The following is a 23,453-nucleotide window of genomic DNA, read 5'->3' on the forward strand; positions in this document are numbered from 1 at the left end:
CAAGGGATACTCCACTCATGAAGGAAGCCTCTACTTCAATCAGGCTATGTATTCCTAAGGATCCTGCTTTTTAAAGAAACTAATCCTCCATGAAGCTCATGATAGTCATGACTACCAGGCTATGCAAAAACATTAAATGTCGTAAGAAGGAGCTTTCATTGGGCAGGCTTGAAAAATGATGTCCTTCGGTACTTGAAGCAATGTCTCTCATGCCAAAGGATCAAAGCTGAAAGGGTCAAGATGCCTGGGAAACTTCAACCCTTGGGTGGTGGGAGTGCATTAGTATGGATTTTGTCACAAGTCTCCCCACTGTTCAAGGAGGATATGACTCCATTCTGGTAGTAGTGGACTTACTTACCAAAGTAGCTCACCTTATACCAGCAACAAAGAAGACCTTCAAAGCTTCTGATGTTGCTCCAATATTCATCAAGGAAGTCCTCAAACTTCATGGTCTTCCAAAAAGGATAGTAAGTGACCAGGATTCTGACTTCACTTCAAAGTTCTGGCATTCCTTATTTCAAGCCCTGGGAACTCAACTTTGCTTTAGCACAGCTTATCATCCAGAGACCGATGGCCAGACTGAGAGAGTCAATCAAGTAATTGAAGACATTCTCAGAGCATATTGCGGATGGGAACCAAGAAGGCCAATTGTAAGGTTCCCCCCTTCTAAAATAGGGGAAACACTTAAGATAGTCCACTAAGTCTTAACTTGGAGAAAATTTCCTATTTATCGACACCTTGACCATGTAGAGATTCAAGGATATGATTCATAGATAAGACCTAGTCCTATCCTACTGGGGGAGCGTGATCTTCTAAAAATCAAATCACCCATAGGATAATTGATCATAAATTAGGCAACTACTAGACTTGATTTCTAGAGGCAACACTTTTTTCCTCATCCATACAAGGCACAGTGCCTAGTCTTCTAAAATAGAGTTACCCAAGAACCTATTTATCTAGCATAAGGCTTTCACTTAATCTGTTGGAAAGCTACCCGACTAATCGGGTCCACCCCCGTCCGTAGGATGGTGCCGTCGAGGCATTCCATCCTCCCACTTTCCACCCTACTCATCACGCATCAATTTGTTTTCTAATTAATCCTACCACACTATTTGACATAAATAAACATGTTCCTTAATTTAGGCCCTTTTTACAAGGTTTGTTAAAACAGCCTTTTTCCACAGTACAATAATGCCAAAGACAAGATTTATAAAAAAGTTTATACATGAATCAATTTCATACAAGCCAAACCGGCTCTCTTATTCTTTTCCTTTATACTGTCGATGATCTAGAATTTGGCCTTCCAGCCTCTACATGCTGGGCAAAACCCTACGGGACCATACACCTCATCGTCGGTCGTCGCTGGTGAGGACTCAAGCCGACCTTTCGCCCTCTCAGGCTCCATCGCTCGATCCTCCCGTCCCTCGGAGGGATGTCTGCACACTAGGGTGGGCTTATTCACCGCACTAGCCTGGGCCCTTAGAACTAGAAACTAGGGTGGGCTTATTCACCACACTAGCCTAGGCCTTCAGAACTAGACAGCATCATAATCTCTCGCCTCAATCGGCGAACCTTATTCTCCCAATGGTATGAGGGATACCTTGCACGGAACGGAGTTAGTGTCGAAGCCAGGAAAAACTTGCCCTCTTTAAAGATAACAATTTCAATGCAATTTATTGAATACAGCATCACACAATTCGTAACTTCATACAATTTTATGTCATTATTTTAAAAGAAAAAGATACACATTTATTAACACTAATATAAAAAAAACTATTCTTTAAAAGATAACCAAACTAACCTGGCCGGGATCCCCAAATTTGGGACGAGGATCTCGATTTACGTGCCGGTGGGGTGGAACGTTTTTTTTGGTTCGAGAGGTTCTCCTGGTCATTGGGGTGTAGACCATTCGACAATCGGATGCCCGGTCGTGCATTTATTAAGGTTTAAAGAAGGTCGTTGCTTTTTAACTAAAAATGAATGAAATTTGCGTATAAGCTTGATCCGATGTCCGTTTTGGATGCTGTAAAATCCTATATTAGGGTAAAATCGCGTGCCAAACATTTCATTTGGCTTTAGAAATTTTCCATAGACTTTACTATAGGCTTATCATTTTTTTTGTGAGTTTTAGATGCATGAGTTTGAACTCAAGACTTTGCTTTGGCATCATCAAGGAAAACTACTTGTTTGTAATAGAGCTCGCTAGCTTAAGTAGGTTTATCATTGGTATCGTAGCTTATAATTTATAATATCAAAATACATACACACCCATGCACATGGGAAAACATGTATGAATTCATGTGCATGGAGTTTCACAAACAGACATCATGCACATGGGAAAACATGTATAAATGCATGGACATGTACATGTCCATGCACATGGGAAAGCGAAAATAAACACTTTGAGAGATGCATGTACATGCATGCATCTCTTGAAGTATGTATATGCATGCATGCATATACATACACACACATAGATGCAAGGGGAGAGAGAGAGACAGAGACAGAGACAGAGAGAGAGAGAGAGAGAGAGAGAGAGAGAGAGAGAGAGAGAGAGAGAGAGAGAGATGTGCATATACATACACACACATAGATGCAAGGGGAGAGAGAGAGAGAGAGAGATGTGCAAATAAAAAAGTGATGGGTTTCTAAATTCATCACACTATTAAAAGGATCTCACATCTTTTTGAAGGTTTCTCATATTGTTTTCATTTTTTATGAGATGCACTTTTTCAAAATTTCTAAAGTTCTTGAGTTTTGTGACCAAGAAAAATTAATCTGTTAAAATAGCTTTATGGTTCCATGTCGCAATTTAGAGCATCAAAGTTGTAGATGAAGGCGACTAATTTAAAGAATCTCTTTGAGATGCCTTTTTGTGATCATAAAAGCACACGGTTGTGCCCATTGCTCAAACCAGCTAGTCTTGATGGTGCTTATGATACTCTTCACTTTTTAACTCTAAAGCATTTTGGTTATCAATAGCTAAGGGCCTCATAATTTTTTGAGGTTTACCAATCTCTTGAAATTGACATGTCTTGTGCTTATAATACATAAAGTAAATTAGTAGTTGGGTTGTGCCAAAAACAAAGCCAATTCCATTCGGCACCTGTAAATTTATTTCTTCACGTGAATAAATCTCTGATGTAGATGTGATGAAATAGAAGTGAATTCATGACTTGAATAAATGTGGTTGATGATGTAATTTGAATATTAAGTGCTTTGAATAATATGAAAATATATGTTAGGTTAACTAGAAGCCATGTTGCATTAAGGTGCACAATCTAATAATGAATAAACATTAGAGATGATGCTTACATCGACGAAGAGGTCTCTCATAATGATAGCATATGTAGTCCATGTTCCTCCATTAATGAAGAGAGCAAGGCTTAAAAATAAAGGCATGTACTCCACACTTTTTGTTGTGATAACTTTTTTCTAAACATAGTGTAGTAGGAGTAAGGCCATATTAGAAAGGTTTATTTTCTAAATGAAACGATATAACCAATAGTATGTGAATGGAGAAGTGGTTGCATTATGATTATGCTAGATGTAATGATACAACCAATAGTATGTGAATGGAGAAACGGTACGATTACCATTATGCTAAGGGGGGCAGCATACATGCAAATGGAGTTGATGGCACATAAGAAACCCACTATTGTTAGGCGCTTCTTGTCTTTTGAACCCAACAAAGTGGCCAAGAATAAAACCACAAATGTCAACATGCACAATGAGATTAGCTTTAAAGTATAAAGCTGCACACAAGAAAAAGAAAATGATCAAATGGGTAAGTATTACAAATAGTTTGATTATAATAAAATATCAATTGAATATGTCACTAATTTGAATATATATCACTTAAATCTTTCACTAATTTCAAGAATTACCACAAAGCTTTGAAATATTTCACATTTTGTGTCTTAATAATAAATGTGCTCTTCTACGACCCAAATAATAAATCTGCTCTTCTATGATCCAAATACCAAATATGCTCTTATACGATCCAAGTAGGCTCCTAGTGTCTTTTAAAACACAAATTGGGTTACAACTATAGGAATGTATTCTTGAGTCTAAATCTCTTCTCTCTCTCTCTCTCTCTCTCTCTCTCTCTCTCTCTTGCTTGCTCACATACACACACACATGCATGCATGCAAGCACACACGCATGCATGCACACACACACACACACACAAGTATACACATACACATACATACACACACACACACACACACATACACATACATACACACACACACACACATGCATGGGCACACACACACACACAAGTATAATAAAAATATATGAAATATTAAAATATACATATACATATACATATATACATGTATGTATATATACATATACATGCATGTATGTATGTATATATATGTATGTGTGTATATGTATACATGTACACACACACATAGACATACATACATAGTATATATGTATATACACAGATATATATATGTGTGTATATACATGTGTAATATACATAGATATATATATAGATGTGTATATGTGTATATACATGTGTGTGTGTGTGTGTGTGTGTGTGTGTGTGTGTGTACACATATAAAAAATATACATATACATTTTACATACATATATATGTGTGTGTGTGCGCGCGCGCATGTGCACATGCATATATATACATACACACATATATATTTTTATTGATTTATATAAAAAAATATATATTTATATACATATATATATGTATACACACACATATAAATATACACATATACATATATATATATATATACATACATACATATATATATGTGTGTGTATGTGTGTATATACACACACACACACACACACATATATATATATACACACACACATATATATATACATATATATATACACACACATATATATGTATATATATACATACATACATACATACATACATATATATATATATACATATATATACAACACACACACACATATATATATATATATATGTATATGTATGTATGTATATGTATATATGTACATACATACACACATATATATATGTATATATATATGTGTGTATATATATACATATATATGTACATGCACGTGTGCACAAATATGAATACACGCATCCCCACACACCCAACCCTAAATATATATATACACACACACACGAACACACAAATGCACAATAGTACAAAAGGCATATCTATCTTAAATTCTGTTAACATTCTATTATGTTAAATAAAAGTTGAAATTTTGCCGATTTAACATTCACGAATTGGTGTAGGCAAGTTACTAATCACGTTGAGATAATCTCCATGAATTAGCGCAAATCAAGATGGTAATAGTTATCCTTTTGTGGAGCGGAGGCCAGCACCATGAAGATAGTGAGGTAGATTAATTCAAAAAGGACGCCCACCGCACTTATTGTTACGATCAATAATCCCTTTGGATTAACGACTCCATAATGCACCCATAGCATCGAGCTAATCAAACACGCCATGTAGGGAACCGGAGAGAAACTCTCTGTATCCCTCCTCCTAATGATGCGGAAAAACGTAACCCTGCAATCATAATCAAAAAGTTAAACAGTAAATGTTAGCAGCTTATGCTAATACAATTCTAATCATCTAAAATACTAATACAATTCTATAATCTATATACTGATACCGCTTAAAAGGTTGGCCGCAGCTTATACTAATACAATTCCAATAATCTATATACTAATATGATTCTAATAATCTAAATTCTAATATAATCCTAACAATCTAGTTTGTTTGATGAGCTCATTGGGAATCCTTTCATTAAAATTAAACGTAGCCAGTGATATGGCTTAATTAAGGTTTTAACAAGAGTAGGGCCTCTTACGAAGGTGCAGAAAAGACCACACTAGAGCTTAAATTCCCTGCATGCAAAATTCAATCAAGAGTATAATTAAATTGCATGGAATGAGTCAACCACAATTAGCCAGGCTTAAATTAATAGTAAAGAAGTGAAATAGATAATATAATCAACCACATAATGAGGCTTTGAAACATAATAATATTAGAAATACAAGACAATATTTCAACACGTGTGAATCGGATTGATGGTTACCACCATCACACACACATATCCCCCTCCCTTGTAGTTTTTCTTCTTTCTCTGCTCTTTCTTGTTTAGTCCCAAAAAAAAGCATGTTGTGTGCATGTCAATACTCATGCATGTACACAAAGCATCCGTGATCATGCAAACATGCACACACACGCACACACACACACACACACACATACATGTCATTTAGCATCAATTCGTGTGTGCACATGCATGCATGCATATGCACACACATACACACATGCATGCATGCATGTGTGTGTGTGTGTGTGCGCGCGCACACGCGTGTGTGCACGCATGCATGTTCACACTAAATGACATGTATGCACATGCATGTATGCAGACATATAGGCCCACACACACATATGTATGAAAACACATAGGCCCCCACACACACATGTGCACATGCACACTCTCAAGTGAAATGAATGCACATGCATGTGCACACACTCTCCATTACATAGTCACTAACTTACTCACTCTCTCATTCTTATACCTCTTTTAACTTGACCTTGAGACAATTAAAAGACTAAATGCTTATCTCCCACCATTTTCAAGGGATCTCAAATGAGAGAGTGTCTTTTTCTTGTATTGGATCATGTCTTGTCATTATTTTCATTGCTTTAAACATAGCACATGGACTATTCTTATTGATGTAAAACTTTTTGACAAACTAGGTACACTTGCCTCACCTATTTGAGCCACTAAAATAAATTCTTTATTAAATTAAATAAGTCAACATAAAGAGAAGTTAGTAAAATGAAAATATAAAGTGAATAAACTTTATCTTTTGTAAAATTAAGTACATCAACAAGAAGAGAAGCTATATCAAGAATAATGAAATACTCTTTTTCTAGTGTGTGGGTGCTTTTTAGAATTGCATTCTATTTAAAAATGCAAAAAGTAATTAGTCAAACAAGGAATATTTTGTAAAGAAAATACTTCGTGAAGTCCCCATGGTTTTTGAATTCCTTTTTAAGTTTTTAGAAATAAATACATATTAAATACCTTCTATGAATCATCTATGAATCATATAGGATGAGATTTATCGTAATTGTTGTGAAGGTTGAGTAATTTCTAGTATTTGTAATAGATGCTTTACTCAAAACTATCAAATTTTCTTGTCTGCATCACAATTAATGAGAAATCAATATTGCTAATTTGAGTAAAGAAAGGGAACACACCTTAAAAAATGATATGGTGGTGTTGGATCTCACTTTCACTAAGGTTCCCATCTATAATATTCTTAATGATAGGTACTACTCCCTAAAGAACACTAGGATATGCTATTTTTTCCATGCCCAACTTTTGCATTCCTCATTGAACAATTACTTCATTGCTCTCTACAGCATGGTTATCTATGTGTGCCTTAAGGTAAATAATTCTAAGGTCATGAAAGCATTTATGCACTAATAGAATATTGACCAACATTTTTTCAACAACAATAAACATGGTACAATATACATGTGAGTCTACAAAACATGTATCATATGTAGTTTACAACATTCAACTCTATTATGGATATTATATAAGATATTTGTGTGATCAATTCTTTTATTTTAAATACAATTCTAAATTTTTTTTGCCTCATTTGTGTTTCTCAAATTCTTATCAAGCTAAATAATGTTAAAGCTTTGTATTGTTTACATTAAAAAATATCTTCCAACATATACAAGACAAGAAGCATGGTAAGTTTCCTTAGAATACAAAGGCTAACTACATACATGGCTCCTTATTGAAATCATTTGCATATGTATCATGCATCCTCTCTCATGTAGTAGCACACTTAGTTCCCTCACTCATGAATACAAAGGCCACCTACATGCATGGCTCCAGCCACTTGTTTCATGCATGGCTCCTTATACTGAAATCAATTGCATATGTATCATGCATGAGACACTTATCCTCTCTCATGTTATACACCTTTTCCAACCACAAAGCATAAGTTTCTATACCTTGCACTTTATTAAGTTTGTGTTGCTTGTCCGTGCTAGAGGAATTCACTAATTGCTTGGCATGTTATCTGTGCTTTACAAAGATGCACATTTCCTTAGTTTACGAACTATTTCATTTCTTAAATCACATGAGAGGAATCCCAATATTGCTTACTTATAGCTCTACATCAATTTGAAAAGCTAAATATGGAATAAATTGATGGAACCAATTCTTGATTTATCCCACACTAGTGTCATATCATCTTGATAAATATAAAAGTTTGATTTGCCTTAGAGTTTTCCATCAAATGTAAAGATATACCCTTACTACTATGATACTACTACAAAATATGTGGTAGAAGAGGATGCACACCAAAAAATGCGAATAAATTTCCTTCAAACTTTGCATCTTCCATTGTTTTGAAAGTTAAAATTTAATTTGTCATTTCTATACACATGTTACATGGCACTATTGAACCACCATGTCTACTTCTTTCATTCTTTAAAAATTATCATTCCATTTACTTAATAATTTCTTCCATCTTTTTGTGTACTATTTAAGTTACCATTTTTTTATACCTTTTACTCCTTAATTTTGTTGCTATGTGATATTCACATTAACATTTATGAGTCCCAATTTTCACGCCATCTATCTTTCTCATATAGGGGAGCTCAGGTGGAGATTTTTTCATCTTAAGTGTACATTGGGGTTACTTTTACATGGTGGATTTTTACGTGAAGCCAAATATTGATGCATGCTTAGGTAAAGGATTTTCATCCATTGCCCGCCTAGAGAGGCAGAGTGACCACCATCATGTCTTTTTCCACGAGCCTTGCACCAAATGTTGTATATTAAATACCTTGGTGCACCCAACATGGATGTGTGGGCCCCCCTTTTGGGCACAAGATCTTAGTGAGACAACCTAGAAGAGCATAGAGAGACTCTAGGTGATGATGCTTTCATGTAAGCCATCTATGCCACATGAGATTGTGTAAGTACAATTTGGAGCTAAACTTTGGTCATAGATGCCCTCCTTCATAGCATTACTTATATTCATCATGTATACACACTTGACAATGAGTGTCTCCCAATATTGGCCCTTGAGTCATCAATGCAGTTACAAGATGGGGACATTACACAATGTGGTACTCTCAGGTGGTTGATTGGTTTGATGGTGGCCACAACAGATGGATCACCTTCAGCACAACAAGGTTGTTGAAATTTATGGGAACCTACCGTTTCCTAAGCTAAAACCCACGAGCTCTCGAGCTAAGATGTCACAAAAGAGGAGCAATTACTTACTTTTTGAGAAAAATCACATGATCCCACCAACATGTTTATCCAAGAAATATGGATTTATCAATGTTTATCCAAGAAATATGGATATGTTATTAAATTATGTATTTTTACATTCTAAGAAAGAAACATTGATATTATATGATCGCTAGAAAACAAGCACAACTGAATATTAGGAGTTACATGTGAGGGTGGCATGGAGAGAGACTATTGGATTTAAGATACGTGAATGTAGGCATATGTAAAGGAGATCATGACATTATAAGAGACTCCTCTCCATGCACTTAATCAACAAAATTAGGAAGGACAAGGAGCTCATGAATATGTAGAGGAGATCATCCCTAGATACATCGTAGGATAGACTCAAGTAATGTCGTTGACAAAAGCATAAGAAATAGCTTTTAAACTTATCCAATTATAAATATAGATATTTATTTTTTTAAAATTCATATTAAATCATGTTTTTTTGTAAGATTTAACCCATTGAATGTGCTTAAAGGGATATTTCCCTTCAATTTGAGTGGTTGGATGACTATATTTGGACATTAGATGTGAGAGTTATGGCAACTTTGAAAAGCTTTCCCAAGTACTTTCGCTAGCAAAAGTACTTGGGCTTGCCTTCTTTCACAAGCTATCCCCAAGTACTTGCTTGGGCTTGTTTTCTTTCACACCAAGTTATCCTAGCTCATATGCCAATAGAGGAGATCTTGCTATCTTAGGACTCCTCCTTAAGTACTTTTCCTAAGGGGGAAGTAGAGAGGAAAAGAAGGTCATGGTGGTAATGTAATGGAGAACATAACCATGATAGGGACTCTTCCCTAGGTACTTTCTACAAGTAAATAGGGAGGATATGGAGGTCATGTGTGCTTGTAGAGGAGGCCACACCAAGAAATTCTATTGAACATGTATCCCCACTAACCCTTTTTTCTAGTATATTGTATATTTTCTTGGATAAATATATGAATTAATGCATGTGGAAAATTATACACCTTGGTATTTTTAACTCGGAGGTTTTAGCTCGATAAATGCGCATACCCAAATTTATGTAATTGCCTAAGGGAAACACACTGAGGGGAACATGATGCCTGAGTCACAAATGAGGCATAAAAGATATTAAGTTCTATAGGCATGGATTACAATTGAATAGATGTATTCCCAAAATATTGTGTGTTATTTTGTGGGGAGTATGCAAAATAATCCACATGTCCAAAATGTGATGCTCAGAGATACATGCAAGATTTACAAGGTGTAAATATTTCTTGTAAGGTATTAAGGTATTTTCCTGTTATATCCCAAGGATACAATGCATGTTCAAGTGTAAGTCCATAGATCAGAGCTAATGGGATGGCATGCACAAGTGTAAGTGCATAGCAAAGCTAATGGCATGCAGGAATGCTAAAAGTTGTTGATCCCCACCACATATGATATCTGGAGGAATCCTATTTATTGTGCTATATGGAGACACATAGAGGAGACATATTCTAAATTTAAGGATGGGCCTTGATACATACAACTTGATTCAGGAATGGATGGTGCAAATCCATTTGTTTTGGGTTCCACATCGTGGAGTACATGGTGGCCAGTGGTATTGGTAAATTATAACATCCCATCATGGTTGATCATCAAGAAAGGACATCTCTTTCTTGGGATTTTAGTGATGCGTGGAAAGCACAAAGTGAAAAACATGGATATGTACATGTCACCATTAACAAGAGATCTCCAAATCTTCTTGGAAGGCATGTCTATAAAGGATATATCTAAATCTCTTATAAGTAAGTCAACCAAATAAAAGGAATACTATTACCATGCATGAATTAGTTGGCTATGGGGAGTTCCACATCATGGAGAGAACATGGTGGCCAGTGGTATTAGTAAATTACAACATCCCACCATGGTTAACCATTAATAAAGAATATATCTTGCTTAACCTTTTAGTGCTTAACCTTTTAGTGCTTGGAAAGTACAAAAGTGCAAAACAAGGGTGTGTACATGGCACCGTATATAGAAGATCTTCAAACCACATGGGAAGGCATGCCTATAAAAAGATATATCTAAATCCCTGATAAGCAAGTCAACCAATATAAAAGGAATATTATTACCATGCACGACTTCCTTGGCTATGGGGACTGCTCAAGAAACTTTGTATATGGTTTAAGGTTTAGTGTTTAGGGTTTAGGGTTTAAAGTTTAGTATTTAAGGGTTTAGGATTTAAGGTTTGCAATGTAGGGTTTAGGATATTGGGTATTGGGTCTTGGGTCTTGGGTTTTGGGTTTAAGGTTCAGGGATTAGGTTTCAGGATTTTGGATACTAGGATTTGGATTGTGAGTTTAGGGTTTGGGATATTGGGTTTTGGGTTTAAGGTTTTGGGTTTTGGTTTCTGGGTTTTGGGTGTGTAAAGTTTTGGTTTTGCAAGCCTAAGTTATTGCCTATGCTTCTTTAGGGTTGCACCATCCCCCAAAACAATGGGCATAAATAGAACAAAATAAGCTAGCTATATGCTACAAACAATCACTTATAGTTTTACTTATAATGTCATTGTAACATTGTTTCTATAGAACATGTACTTGTAACATTGTACCTTATAGTGTAATTGATGGTGTAATTGTAATATTGTACCTTTTATATGGAATGTGTAAATTGTTCATCCAACATCTTCAGAGTTTGAATACCTTCACAATTATTTTAGATTGTGAACATTTCAAGTTAGCATATGATGGGTATGCCACACCTTTCCAAAATTGTCAAACCACAATAAGGGTTACATTTAATAAAGTACCACTATTTATTTTGATAATGTCATAAAATGTAAGACTAAAGTTTACCTTCTCATGAGTTTACTTTTTCTTTCCTTATATATAGGTGAAGCCTCAAATATGAATCACAATCTCATAAGTTTACTTTTTTTTTCTTATACATAGGTGAAGCCTCAAATATGAATCATAATCTCATTAAAAAATTCAAAAGAAAATAGTTTTAAGCATGTAACCTTTTTTAAATCTCTTGTAAGTTTACATTTTTTGAAGATGTCATTGTTTACCTTCTCCCACCCACCCCTAACCCCCCTCCCCTGCCACATGATTCTTGCTTACAATGTGAAATTGTTTTTTTCTAGATTTTTTATGTAGGTAAACATTCCATCAAGGGAGAAAATGTGATAATTCTCATTTGAGAAGCAACACAATCTCCTTATAGGATTTTTTAATATAAAGATGCATGACTTCGCAGAACCATAGACAAGATAGCCGTGATAGGTAGGGTAAACAAGTTTAATGTTTCTTGGCATTCTCAATGTGAAAACAAGACTAAAGATGCAGTTGGGAATTTCAATAAATAATACTTCTTCTCCTCCACCTCACCACGGTACACACTATGGATGCCCTTGGATCTACCACTTAACCCTTAGATGATGAGAAGATACCCTACACCTAGAGTCTCTCTATTCCCTTCTAGGTTGTCTCACTCATATCTTGTACCCAAAGGGGGGCCCACACATCAATGTTAGGTGTACCAAGGTATTAAATATATAACATTTGGTGTTAGGTTCATGGAAATGGACATTGTCACACTGCCTAAGCATGCATCAATATATGGCCTCATGTGAAAGATCCAACATGTAAAAATAACCCCGAGGCACATGTAAGATGAGAAAATCTCCACCCGAGCTCCCCTATATAAGAAAGATAGATGGCGTGAAAATTGGGAAGTAAATGTCAATGTGATTATCACATAGCAACAAAATTAAGGAGTAAAAGGCATTAAAAATGGTAACTTAAATAGCATACAAAAAGATGGAAGAAAGTTTTAAGTAAATGGAAATATAGTTTTTAAAGAATGGAAGAAGTAGAAATGGTGGCTCAAAGTGCCATGTAACATGTGTATAGAAATGACCCATTAAATTTCAATCTTCAAAATAATGGAAGATGCTAAGATCTAAGAAATAGCATTTTTTGTAGTGCATCCACTTCTACCACATATTTTGTAGTAGTATCATAGTAGTGAGGCTATATCTTTTTAGTTTTGATGAAAAACTCTCAGGCAAATAAAACTTTTATATTTATCAAGATGATGGTGATATGGCACTAGTGTGGGATAAATCAAGATTTGGTTCCATCAATTTATTCCATATGTAGCTTTTCAAATTGATGTAGTGGTATAACTAAGCAATATTGGGATTCCTCTCATGTGATTTCAAGAATGAAATAGTCCGTAAGCTAAGGGACTGTGCATCTTTGTAAAGCACATACAACACATAAGCAATTTGGTGAATGTTTTTAGAATGGATAAGAAACACAAAATTGATAAAGTGCAAGAAGGTATAGAAACTTATACTTTGTGGTTGAAAAAGTTGTTTTACATGAGACATGGCAAGTGTCTCATGGATGAAACATATGCAGCTGATTTCAATAAGGAGCCATGCATGTAGATGGCCTTTGTATTCATGAAGGAACTAAGTGTGCTACTACATGAGAGAGGATAAATGTCTCATGCATGATACATATGCAATTGATTTCAATAAGAGGCCATGCATTTAGGTGGCCTTTATATTCATAAGGAAACTTAGTGTGCTTGTCTTGTATATATAAGAGGAGATTGTTTTTTATGCAAACAATACAACGTGTTAGCATTATTTTGCTTGATAAGAATTGTACTTAAAATAAAAGAATGGATCATGACAAACATCCTATCTAGTCTACATAATAGAGTTTAATGTTATGAACTACATATGATACATGTTTTGTAATGTGTTTTCTAGACTCCTTGTAATGGCAAGCCAACTATGAGGTGGGTCCAGAAAAAGGCCATAATAAGAGACAGAAAAAGTTGAGAGATCATAAATTTACTCACCTATATAAGATGTTATATTTTGTTAATTAATATGAAGAAATCACAGTGTACTATGGATATCCATGATGAAATATTCTTATGTGAGCTTTTCTCCATGCATATGCTACATTTTTATATGTGTGCAATACATGCTATAGTTGTAATATCTCTACTATTGAAATGTTTACGATTTCTCTAGAAAAACTTATGCATCATGTTGACGTTGATTTGTTGGGGGTGCCTTTAGTCTTGGTATGTTGTTTCATTACATATGAATGCTAGGTTATTGTTTTATTACATATGGATGTGGCATTATTTGCAATATCATATTAAAAACTATATAAAATTTTCACCCATTTCATTGCCAAATATTTTTATATTAAAATGTGGGTGGAATGAAAGGTTTTTAACATGAAAAGGTGTACCTTCCATTTTTCCTTTACTATTCTTTAGATTGGCAAGCATTTTGGGTTATAATATGATTTTAAAAAAGTGCCAGAATATATATACCTTTTTGTAAACTTAAGATGGCATTTCCTCCACTTCCCTTCATATGGTGAGAAACAATAATGACTTTGTGCCCCCTTTATTGGATTCCAATAACAATTTCTAGCATTATTTAGTAGAAGTGCTCAAGGATATAGTTTAATAGTTCACATGTCCATATGTAGAGATTGAGATTGACCCTTAAGTTATTTATAGTGACATAATAATTCTTGAGCCTCATTATTTTTAAAATATTACAAGTTTCTCTCCTTAAGGATTATAAAGCACACAAAAAGAATTAAATGCTAAGGTGAAATGATGGGTAGTAAAATAATTCCTTGTGAGTTGTTTTGGGATCTTTGAGACTCCTAGATTTATGATGTTTTTTCAAAATTTTAAGGAACATGGTATATTACAAAAATGAAGTTTAATCATTTTATTAAATTTAAGAAAAAAAACTTGTTTCTTAGATCCACTTTCTATATTCTTAGTCACATACAATGGTACATTAAGTAAACTTTTCCCTCCCCATGTGAGTCTCATCTTCCTCTCTTTAATGTTTTCCTTCCCTTTTTAAATAATATTTTAAAATTTTATATGCCATCATTTTATTTATAAAAGTATTTAAGGTTATATAAATTTTTTAAAAGTGTGGCATAGAAATTAATAAAGTAGTGAAATTGATTATGCCTATTAAGTGTACTAATATGTTGAATCTTAAGCTAAAAATAATAAGGGCATAATATAAAAAAAAGTAAAGAGTGAATAAAATTTTTAGAAAGTTCCCTTACATGATGCCATGAAGCAAAAAAACATTTTCACCTATATTTTAAAAATATTCATCATTGAATACAGATAAAACAAGAAAGATGTACAGAGTGAACTTATTGTTGCAAAAGCTATTTTCTATTGGAAGAATCTGAAGTAACACAGTTATTGATGAGAAGATAAAACATTCTTTATGTATAGTTTATGTTGAAAGATATTAACAAAAAGAGATATTGATGAGATATACATTTTTACCTTGGAAATAAAATGTATCATAATATTTTTTCACATAATTTGTTGATAAATTAATGAGATAGAGTAGTCACTCGATTTTTAACTACATGTGTAGCTTATATTAATTTTTACATGGAGTAGGATGTATGTAAGGATACTACTTGTGCTAGGTGCATCTTAGATGCATATACTAGACCATTTTATTCCACTTGATGTTTTTGTTGAAATTTCCACAAACTTTTGGACCTTAACTTTGTTACTTATATCTTTTGTGGTTAAACCATTCTTTAATACATCCACTATGTGAGAAATGGTTGTATAGTCTTTCAAATGGATGATATTGCTTTTAGTTTTAAAAGTTTTTATTGTGATTTTTACACTAAGTTTCAACATTTGAGGTTGGTAGCTCAATTCTATTAGTTAATTATTATATGGGTGACCTGCATTTTGGTAAATTGAGAGTGTGTTGTGTTGGCCCTTACTAGATTTTTGCATAGATCGGATTTGAAATTTTCAAGCTTACCACAATGTTTCGATTATCCAAGGGTGTACAAATTCTCAAACCCTGTCATGGACATTATTAAAAACAATTAGAGTCCTTATCTCCTTTAAATGTCTATACATTACAACAGCAGGGGGCTTGTAGAGGCCACAATCCTATAGCAACATAACTAACAAAAAAGGAAGATCATTGTGGACAAAATTATGGCATTGCTAGGTGACAGATATTACAACATAAACAATCCAAAAGGAATTCTTTTTAGAAAAATTTACACTCATCATTGCCTTATGTGACATAATAGGCTTTTTAATAACCAACCATATCTTACTCTCTCTCTATCTATATGTATGTCTCTCTCCCTTCCCCTCTTTCTATCTGTGAGAGTAGGTCCAACACTCTCCCTTCCTCTCTTTCTATCTAAGAGCAAGGCCTAGGGTTTATTTTTGCAAGTCTAGGTTGTAATATCATAGGAATGGTAATTTCAAAGTTATCCTTCTTAAAGGAAAGGTAAAATTTCCCAATTGTCCTTCCTTAGATAGGTTTAATATGATCAACATATGGTCATTCTTTTTTATAAGTACAATGTATTCCTAAGCTTCTTTCTCATAACATTCTTACTAAAGATTAGTTATTTATTATACAAGAAATAAAAAATTAAAATATTTGAATAAAAAAGTAAAGAAAAGTTAAAGTATTTAAATTAAAAAGATAAGCCAAGTTAAATGTGATAACTACTAGAGTTAAAACTATGTCTTCAATATATTTTTTAACAAAATTATTAGTTTTACCTCCAAAAGATGTGCCTTTCCTTAGAAAGATCATTAAATTTTTCCTTCCTTTATGAGAAGAGATTTGTTTTTTACTTTGACCCTTCTTGAGATAGTGTTAACCACTCTGCTTAACATGACCTTTCGTGCGGCTACTATACCTCCTTTGTAACTCGTCTTTTTGTAACCGCGCTAAGCACTAATTGTAAAAGAGACATGGGATGACCAAGCTTATGGCTTGTGTAGTGCCGGTCATAAGGAATTAATGAACATAGAGCTAGTTAAACTACGAAGAGTAGTTTTGGGCCCCCATTTGTAATTGGGCGGCTGGACATTGTAAATATGAGCTTATGTATATAAGACATTTTATGAAATATGAAAAGGGACAATCCCATTTGTCTCAATTGAGTCTTACCTTCTATCCCTCTCTTTCTCTCTCTTGAGCTTATGGTGGCTTGCTTGCATGTGATGCTGGTATATATGAATAGGAATGGTGTTCTCTCCCGTCTCTCCTTCACTCCCTTCTCATTGCTCTCCACCTTGTCTTATTTGCATACGATTGACATGAGGTAGAGGTTGAGCTCTCCATAGCTCCTTCCCTCTTGCTCCTCTCCTACCTAGCTTGCTTGGATCTCTCTTTGGGTGGCACAAAGAGAGTGTGGAGTGAGCCCGTAGCGGCCTCACATTGGGGAGTTAACCCTAATAGGGTTGGCCAAGTGCTAATCACTAGATTCAACCCTTGAATGCACTTCCTTCTTCTTCTCTCTTGTGCTTGTGAGGTAGTATGTTATTCCATTAACATCTTTGGCGCTGCTGCCAGGGAAAGGCATTTGGCTTAGGGTCCTCTACTTGATTCATTAGCTAAAGCTTGATTTAGCCCGATTAGAATGCAAATCCACCGGTAGGTTGATTAACATTGTTTTGTTTTGTATTTTGTCAGAGATTACCCAGAGTTTTGATCGTTGATAGAGCATCAGAGCATTTGAGTCTTCACACCAAGTAGGTGCCCTTAACATTCAAGAAATTTTTAAATTTCTATGTTTTTTCTTCATGTTTGTATTTTTATTTAATCATTCAATTAATCTCAATCCATTAGCTTAAACCATGCATTGTAGGTATCAATAGCTAGAGACTAGCTCTAGCTCCTTGTAAAAACAAAAACATTAAAAAACCCTAGGAAGGTGCTTGAATCAGCTGTGCTGATTGGAGAGGTTATCAGGAAAAATTACATTTTGCTAGGTTTCTCTGAGAAGTGAACGTCCGTGGAAAGTTCAAGGAATGCCTGTTCCTTCTACCTACAACCCAAATCTGATAGATTTGTTGCCTAAAATTGGCAGGATCATTAAAATTAGTTTAATTGCATTTAATTGGGCCTCATGTGTATTGAAGTGCATTCAATTTAGGAGAATCTTGTACTGTCAGAGTGGCTATTAGACCTACAGCCATTAGGCTACTCAAATTTGAAAATTCCATGCCTAACAGTGCTATGGTTGTATGCTCCAAAGCACACATTCGTTCCAAGGATTGCCACACCTATTTGCTCCTCATCCTGGAATGAATGCCCGTTCAAGCCCCCTTTTGCAACTTGCCACGTCCATTCCACTCAGCCGATAAACTCGCACGTCCATTTCTTCTCTCCTTAGTGAGCAAACGCCCGGCCAATTTTGGAATCTCATCTTGAACATTTGTTCCCTTCCTGGCCCGAAGCGAACACCTGTTCTATTTCATGTCAAAAGCAAATTTCTATTCCTTCTCTCACAGAGGAGCGAATGCCCGTTCCATCTCGTTTTCTTCGAAGCACACGTTCGTTCCTTCTCTCCATGAAAAGTGTACACCCATTTGCTCACAAGCGTACAGCCATTCCTTTTTCAAAAAAAAAATCTTTTCTCAAAGGGCTCTGCACAATACTTCTATATTCCCATGCACCTACGCTTGGGTAGGTTGGTGAGAAATAACCCTCTCTTCAACGAAGTGAGCTCTCTAGATGCCCCTACTCGCAAATCAGATCGGACCCATCGATAAATACCGAATGGAGTCAAACGATGCTCGTCTTTGACAGTACTAGTGAGAGCGAGGACGTCCCTAGTAGTGGACGAGAGACTCCAAACCCTGAGGCGAGAGAGCCCGAATCACAATGTATGGACAAACCATCTTTCCAAGAACCAGCTCCTATCTCTGCAAAGCCTTGCATCAAGGCTTCACAATTTTATCCTAGGAAACACATAGTCCGTAGAACCGCAACCCAAGGTGAGAGATATGGATCAACCTCAAGAAAGTGGGCTCGCTCCTCCTCTAGACCCTAGAGTGGAAGTTGGCCAAAGCAAGAGCCATCAAAACCAGACCCAGTTACTAGACTAGAGAGCCATTATTACCTGTCTCAAGGGTGGCAGACACGTTCAGAGATCTGGAAACCTTGCCAAACCAAGAACCAGGTCCATCTTCCCAAAGGCCTGGGACATCAGAATGGGTCTACCACCCAAGCCCATCACCACAACAAGGCCCGCCGGTCTATCCGCAATACCCACCACAAGGGGCACTAGTGTACCAAATGGGACCTACATGTGGGCCATAACTGGTTCTCCCAGAGGGCAAAGACCCCCACTGGTCTATTATCTGCCCAGTCTCGCTCCTCCACAACCTATCCCCCAACCTGCTTCTGCCATGACAGGGTTGACACCTGAAATGTTAAGGATAACCGTGGAAATAGGGAGGGGGTAGCACTGGCATTACTCCCCCTACACTAGTTCAACCTAGGTAGGAACAAACCAAACCAACAAACATCTCTAAGCTGATCATGTAGTTTGATGGAACATGTGACCCCATTACTCACCTGGATATGTTTAATCAGATCTACGAAACATTTGGCCATATAGATAATCAGACTAAGATAAAAGCCTTTGGCCTTACCTTGGATGGCAAAGATGGCCAATGGTCTAGATCTTTGAAAGCGGAAGATAAAGCTTCCTTGAAGGCTCTAAAAGAAGCTTTCAGAGTGGGGTATTCTTGTCAAGGCACTCGATGGAGCCCTGTTGAGAAGCTCAATAATGTCAAACAAAATGAGGGCAAAACCATTAGAGATTACATAAATAGAGTCAGATATCTCCACTCATAGTGTAGTACTATAGAAAAGTTCTTTGATGAAAGAATAATTGGGAGATTTCTGGAGGGACTTGAATATATTCCCCTACACAACGCCTTGTTTTGCCTTGGGTCACGCCTCTTTTGAACAATGTTGTAGGAGTGCACTGAAGTTTGAGGATAACTTCAAGGGAACACGTTCCCGACAACTCCACGAAGGCGCATCAAAAAGCCTCCTTCAAGACCACCAGCACAAAGCCTAATGAAAGGGTAAGGAGTCCATGTTTGGACAGTGTGGAGCAACTGGCCGCCGCCCTAATGCAATGAATGACCCAGCAATGGAGAATCAACCAAGATCGAGGGGGCCATCCACATCTTCTAGAAGAGGGAACTCGTATGGTGCCTGACCTGTCGAGAAAACCATACTGGAACCGGATGTCCTCATCTCAGACCCCGACCAAGTCTCTATTGTACCTACTATGGAACGTGGGGCAATCATGAGATCTCTAACTGCTACCATCACAAAGTTGCTTTAGCTCAAGCGATGGCTCAGGTACTACCTGCCCCGCCAACCCCCCCAAGCAACCACTAGCTTTGCCAGCTCCTGCACATCACAACACTCCTCAACTTGACCAAGAAGTGGCCCAAAGAGGAGTCCTTAGGGTACCAAAAATGCCCTTACCACCCCCAGTTCTCGCAACTCAGGCCCCATTACCCATAGTCACACCAGTTCATTAGAAAACCGTGATAGAACTCTTTTAGGATAGGAATGAAGGAGAAATCCTGGAGACTCCCACTTATGAAACCCAAGAGACCATGAGCCCTCCCTCACAAATTCTCAGTCACTATGTTATGGAGGGAGATCAAATGTACCCCCTATGTACTTATTAGCAGCCCTGATATCGTGGGCTAGGGATATGAATTGAACAATGAGAAGACCGCCCATACAGTGTTATGATTACAGTGGACCTCACCGAGTGGCTAAGTGTAAGAGTTATGTGTAATTCTTCTTCCTCAGATTCATCAGAGTTGTTGGGTCCCATGGTTTTGTGCATGCCTTCCCTAAGATGTCCCTCCATCTAGTCTTTTAGGTTGTTCCATAAGCTTGGGCTACCTTGGAGCAAGGTGTATTTGGACCCAAGAAGAAAGGAAAGAAGAGAGACCTACAATGTCTCTTGGAATGGAGGTTGTACTTTGAGGAAGGTTGGGTCTGCTTTGTCTCAAGATTTTTGAGGTGTATGAGATGGGAACATGGATTTCTGCATTGGTTCCCCTATGATGTTCATCTCCCAAGTCTCTAAGATATTCCGCCACCCTGTCTCCCTCTTGAGAGCTAGCTTTTACTTTTGTTAACTCTTGCGGTAGTGGTTGGTCTAGAAACTCTTAAGGATAAACCTGAGCATCATGCACAGGACTTTAGTTTGAGACAGACAGGCATGGTTCAAGGTAGGCAGTAGGAGGATCAGCTTCTAAGCGAGCCTGGCACTCACAAATTAACTCTTGGGTCGCTAGGAGTCTTCCTTTTTCCTTAATAGGATTTGGATATTCCATGATCTTTTTGGGTAGTTGATTGGTTTATGGGCTCGGGCGGTGGCACGTAGTATATCTTCTTCTTTAGATGAAGAATTCAAAGGATGAGTTGTTGTGCCAGAGTCAGAATCGCTTTATATAATCACTCCGCTTTCTCCCTTCCAACCTTGGTGACTTTCTTTCGTGAATGCCGAGTTACTCTGGCTTGTTTAGGGGCTCTTACTTGGTCTTGGTTTTGAGAGGTTGATGCCCCTATAGCAGCATGTGCCGCAACCCTTTGTCTATTTTGTTGCCTGGTCACTGCGTTGAGAGGGACTACTCTGTAAGATTCCTCCCTCCAGCTTTTGAGGTGTGCAAGTGTAAGAACCTCCCCTTCTGATCTTATAATTATTCCCCTCTCTGAAATAAAAGAAAGATCTTGTTTTGGCCTGGAGAGAGAAAATGTCTAGAGGGAGGTAATTCAAAATTAAGATATTTTTGGATATAAAAATCCTCCTAGTGTCTAAAATGGTTTCCCGTGAAACAGAAATTCAAAAAGAACTTTCCAATGTGCAATTGAAATTAATTGAAAATAGGTATAAAGGACCTTGGCCTAAGGGTCCAGATTTTTAGAAATTTTGGGATTATGGTCCAATTAAGGTTCCTATTGACCAATAAGATTAATACAAATTTAGGGAGGAGATAAATTGAAGAATAAAAGAAAAACCCCCCAAAAAATGAGTAAATGCTCACATAAGATGAAGAGTGGACTAAGGACCAAAGAAAAGAATTAAAAAACTAAATTTTGACACCTCAGTGTGGGGATCTCCCCTCATGAAGTAGGCACCTTTTTCTCATCATTATCCCCTATTTTTAATCAATAAAATGAGATATTCTTATCTCTCCTCTCTCCTAATTCAAAACTAGATCCAAAAAGTAAGCTGAACTAACCCAAAAATGGTCAAAAATTAACCAAACTGATCTAGAAAATTCTAGAATCAGTTTGCTTGGTAAGAGGCTCACTTTTTCCTATAAATAAAAGCCTTCCCCTTTGTAAAAGCTTAATGGTGTTTATGCACTGTTACTCTGCTCCTGTCTTGAGCCATCTACATTTAATTTTTTAATAATTCAATTGTTTTTGGCCTAATCCTCTCCAAAGTGAATTGGTGGCCACTCTTGCTTCAAACAAGAGTAGAACCCTCAATCCCTCAAGCCAAAGGAGAGCTTACAAGCTCCATGTAAGCTAATTTTCTTACTTGTTTAATGAAAAACCTATGGTTTTCTTAATTTTTATAATTTGCAAATGTTGAATTAAATTCAAATGCTATGCCTTTGATAAAAAGGCCACCCCCTTCTCCTCTTTACATTCCAACCTTTCTCAATCCTAGAAAGATTAACTAAGGGATTAATTAAACTCTTCTTATTGTTTACTCTCTTGAATTTAGAAAATTATATAGATTAGAGTTCTATAAATCTAATTTGGGTTAATTTAAGTTAGATAAAGAATGATAAAAATGAGAAATTGTCAGCCATACAAAGGAGGTTATGGTAAAATTTTCCAGACTTTTGTGAAAAAGAAAGTTTGTTTTTATGTTATTCCAAAAGAGTAATTCCCACCATTTTTGCATCTAAAAGAAATATTCTAATTACTCCATGTACATATTCACCTATGAATATGCATGGATATCACTGATATTCTTATATAAATTGATTTCTATGCATAGAAAGATGCATAATGTATTTTTTTTAATCACAAAAGGGTTATTCTTATTAAATTTGATTTTATGCATAGAAAGATGCATAAAGGAATTTTTTTAATTACAAAAGTGTTATTCTTATTAAATTTGATTTTATGCATAGAAAGATGCATAAAGGAATTTTTTTAGTTGCAAAAGTGTTACTCTTATTAAATTTGATTTCTATGCATAGAAAGATGCATAAAGGAATTTTTTTATTACAAAAGTGTTATTCTTATTAAATTTTATTTCTAT

General features: G+C 36.0%; 1 protein-coding gene across 1 annotated transcript; it reads right to left on the reverse strand.

Annotated features, from left to right (window-relative positions):
* Positions 1 to 2,917: 2,917 nt before the first annotated feature.
* LOC147628978 (bidirectional sugar transporter SWEET5-like) lies at positions 2,918 to 19,698 on the reverse strand. Its single transcript, XM_086812844.1, has 8 exons — positions 19,642 to 19,698; positions 19,435 to 19,513; positions 19,248 to 19,325; positions 5,839 to 5,875; positions 5,326 to 5,534; positions 3,597 to 3,757; positions 3,316 to 3,435; positions 2,918 to 3,106 (listed from the first exon to the last, which is right to left on the reverse strand). The coding sequence occupies exons 1-8, from the start codon at positions 19,696 to 19,698 to the stop codon at positions 2,918 to 2,920; spliced, it is 930 nt and encodes a 309-aa protein (XP_086668970.1).
* Between the last annotated feature and the right edge of the window lie 3,755 nt (positions 19,699 to 23,453).

This window comes from Cibotium barometz, chromosome 18 (assembly GCF_041138505.1).
Source record: "Cibotium barometz isolate CiBa-2024 chromosome 18, ASM4113850v1, whole genome shotgun sequence".
Taxonomy (NCBI): domain Eukaryota; kingdom Viridiplantae; phylum Streptophyta; class Polypodiopsida; order Cyatheales; family Cibotiaceae; genus Cibotium; species Cibotium barometz.

Excerpts from the sequence above, each read along its gene's own strand:
- LOC147628978 (XM_086812844.1), bottom strand. The coding sequence starts at position 19,698 with ATGGGGTCACATGTTCCATCAAACTACATGATCAGCTTAGAGATGTTT. Across the intron at positions 3,758-5,325 it reads GCTGGCCTCCGCTCCACAAA|AGCTTTATACTTTAAAGCTA; the intron begins AGGATAACTATT and ends TTTCTTGTGTGC. Across the intron at positions 3,107-3,315 it reads TGAGAGACCTCTTCGTCGAT|GTGCCGAATGGAATTGGCTT; the intron begins GTAAGCATCATC and ends ATAAATTTACAG.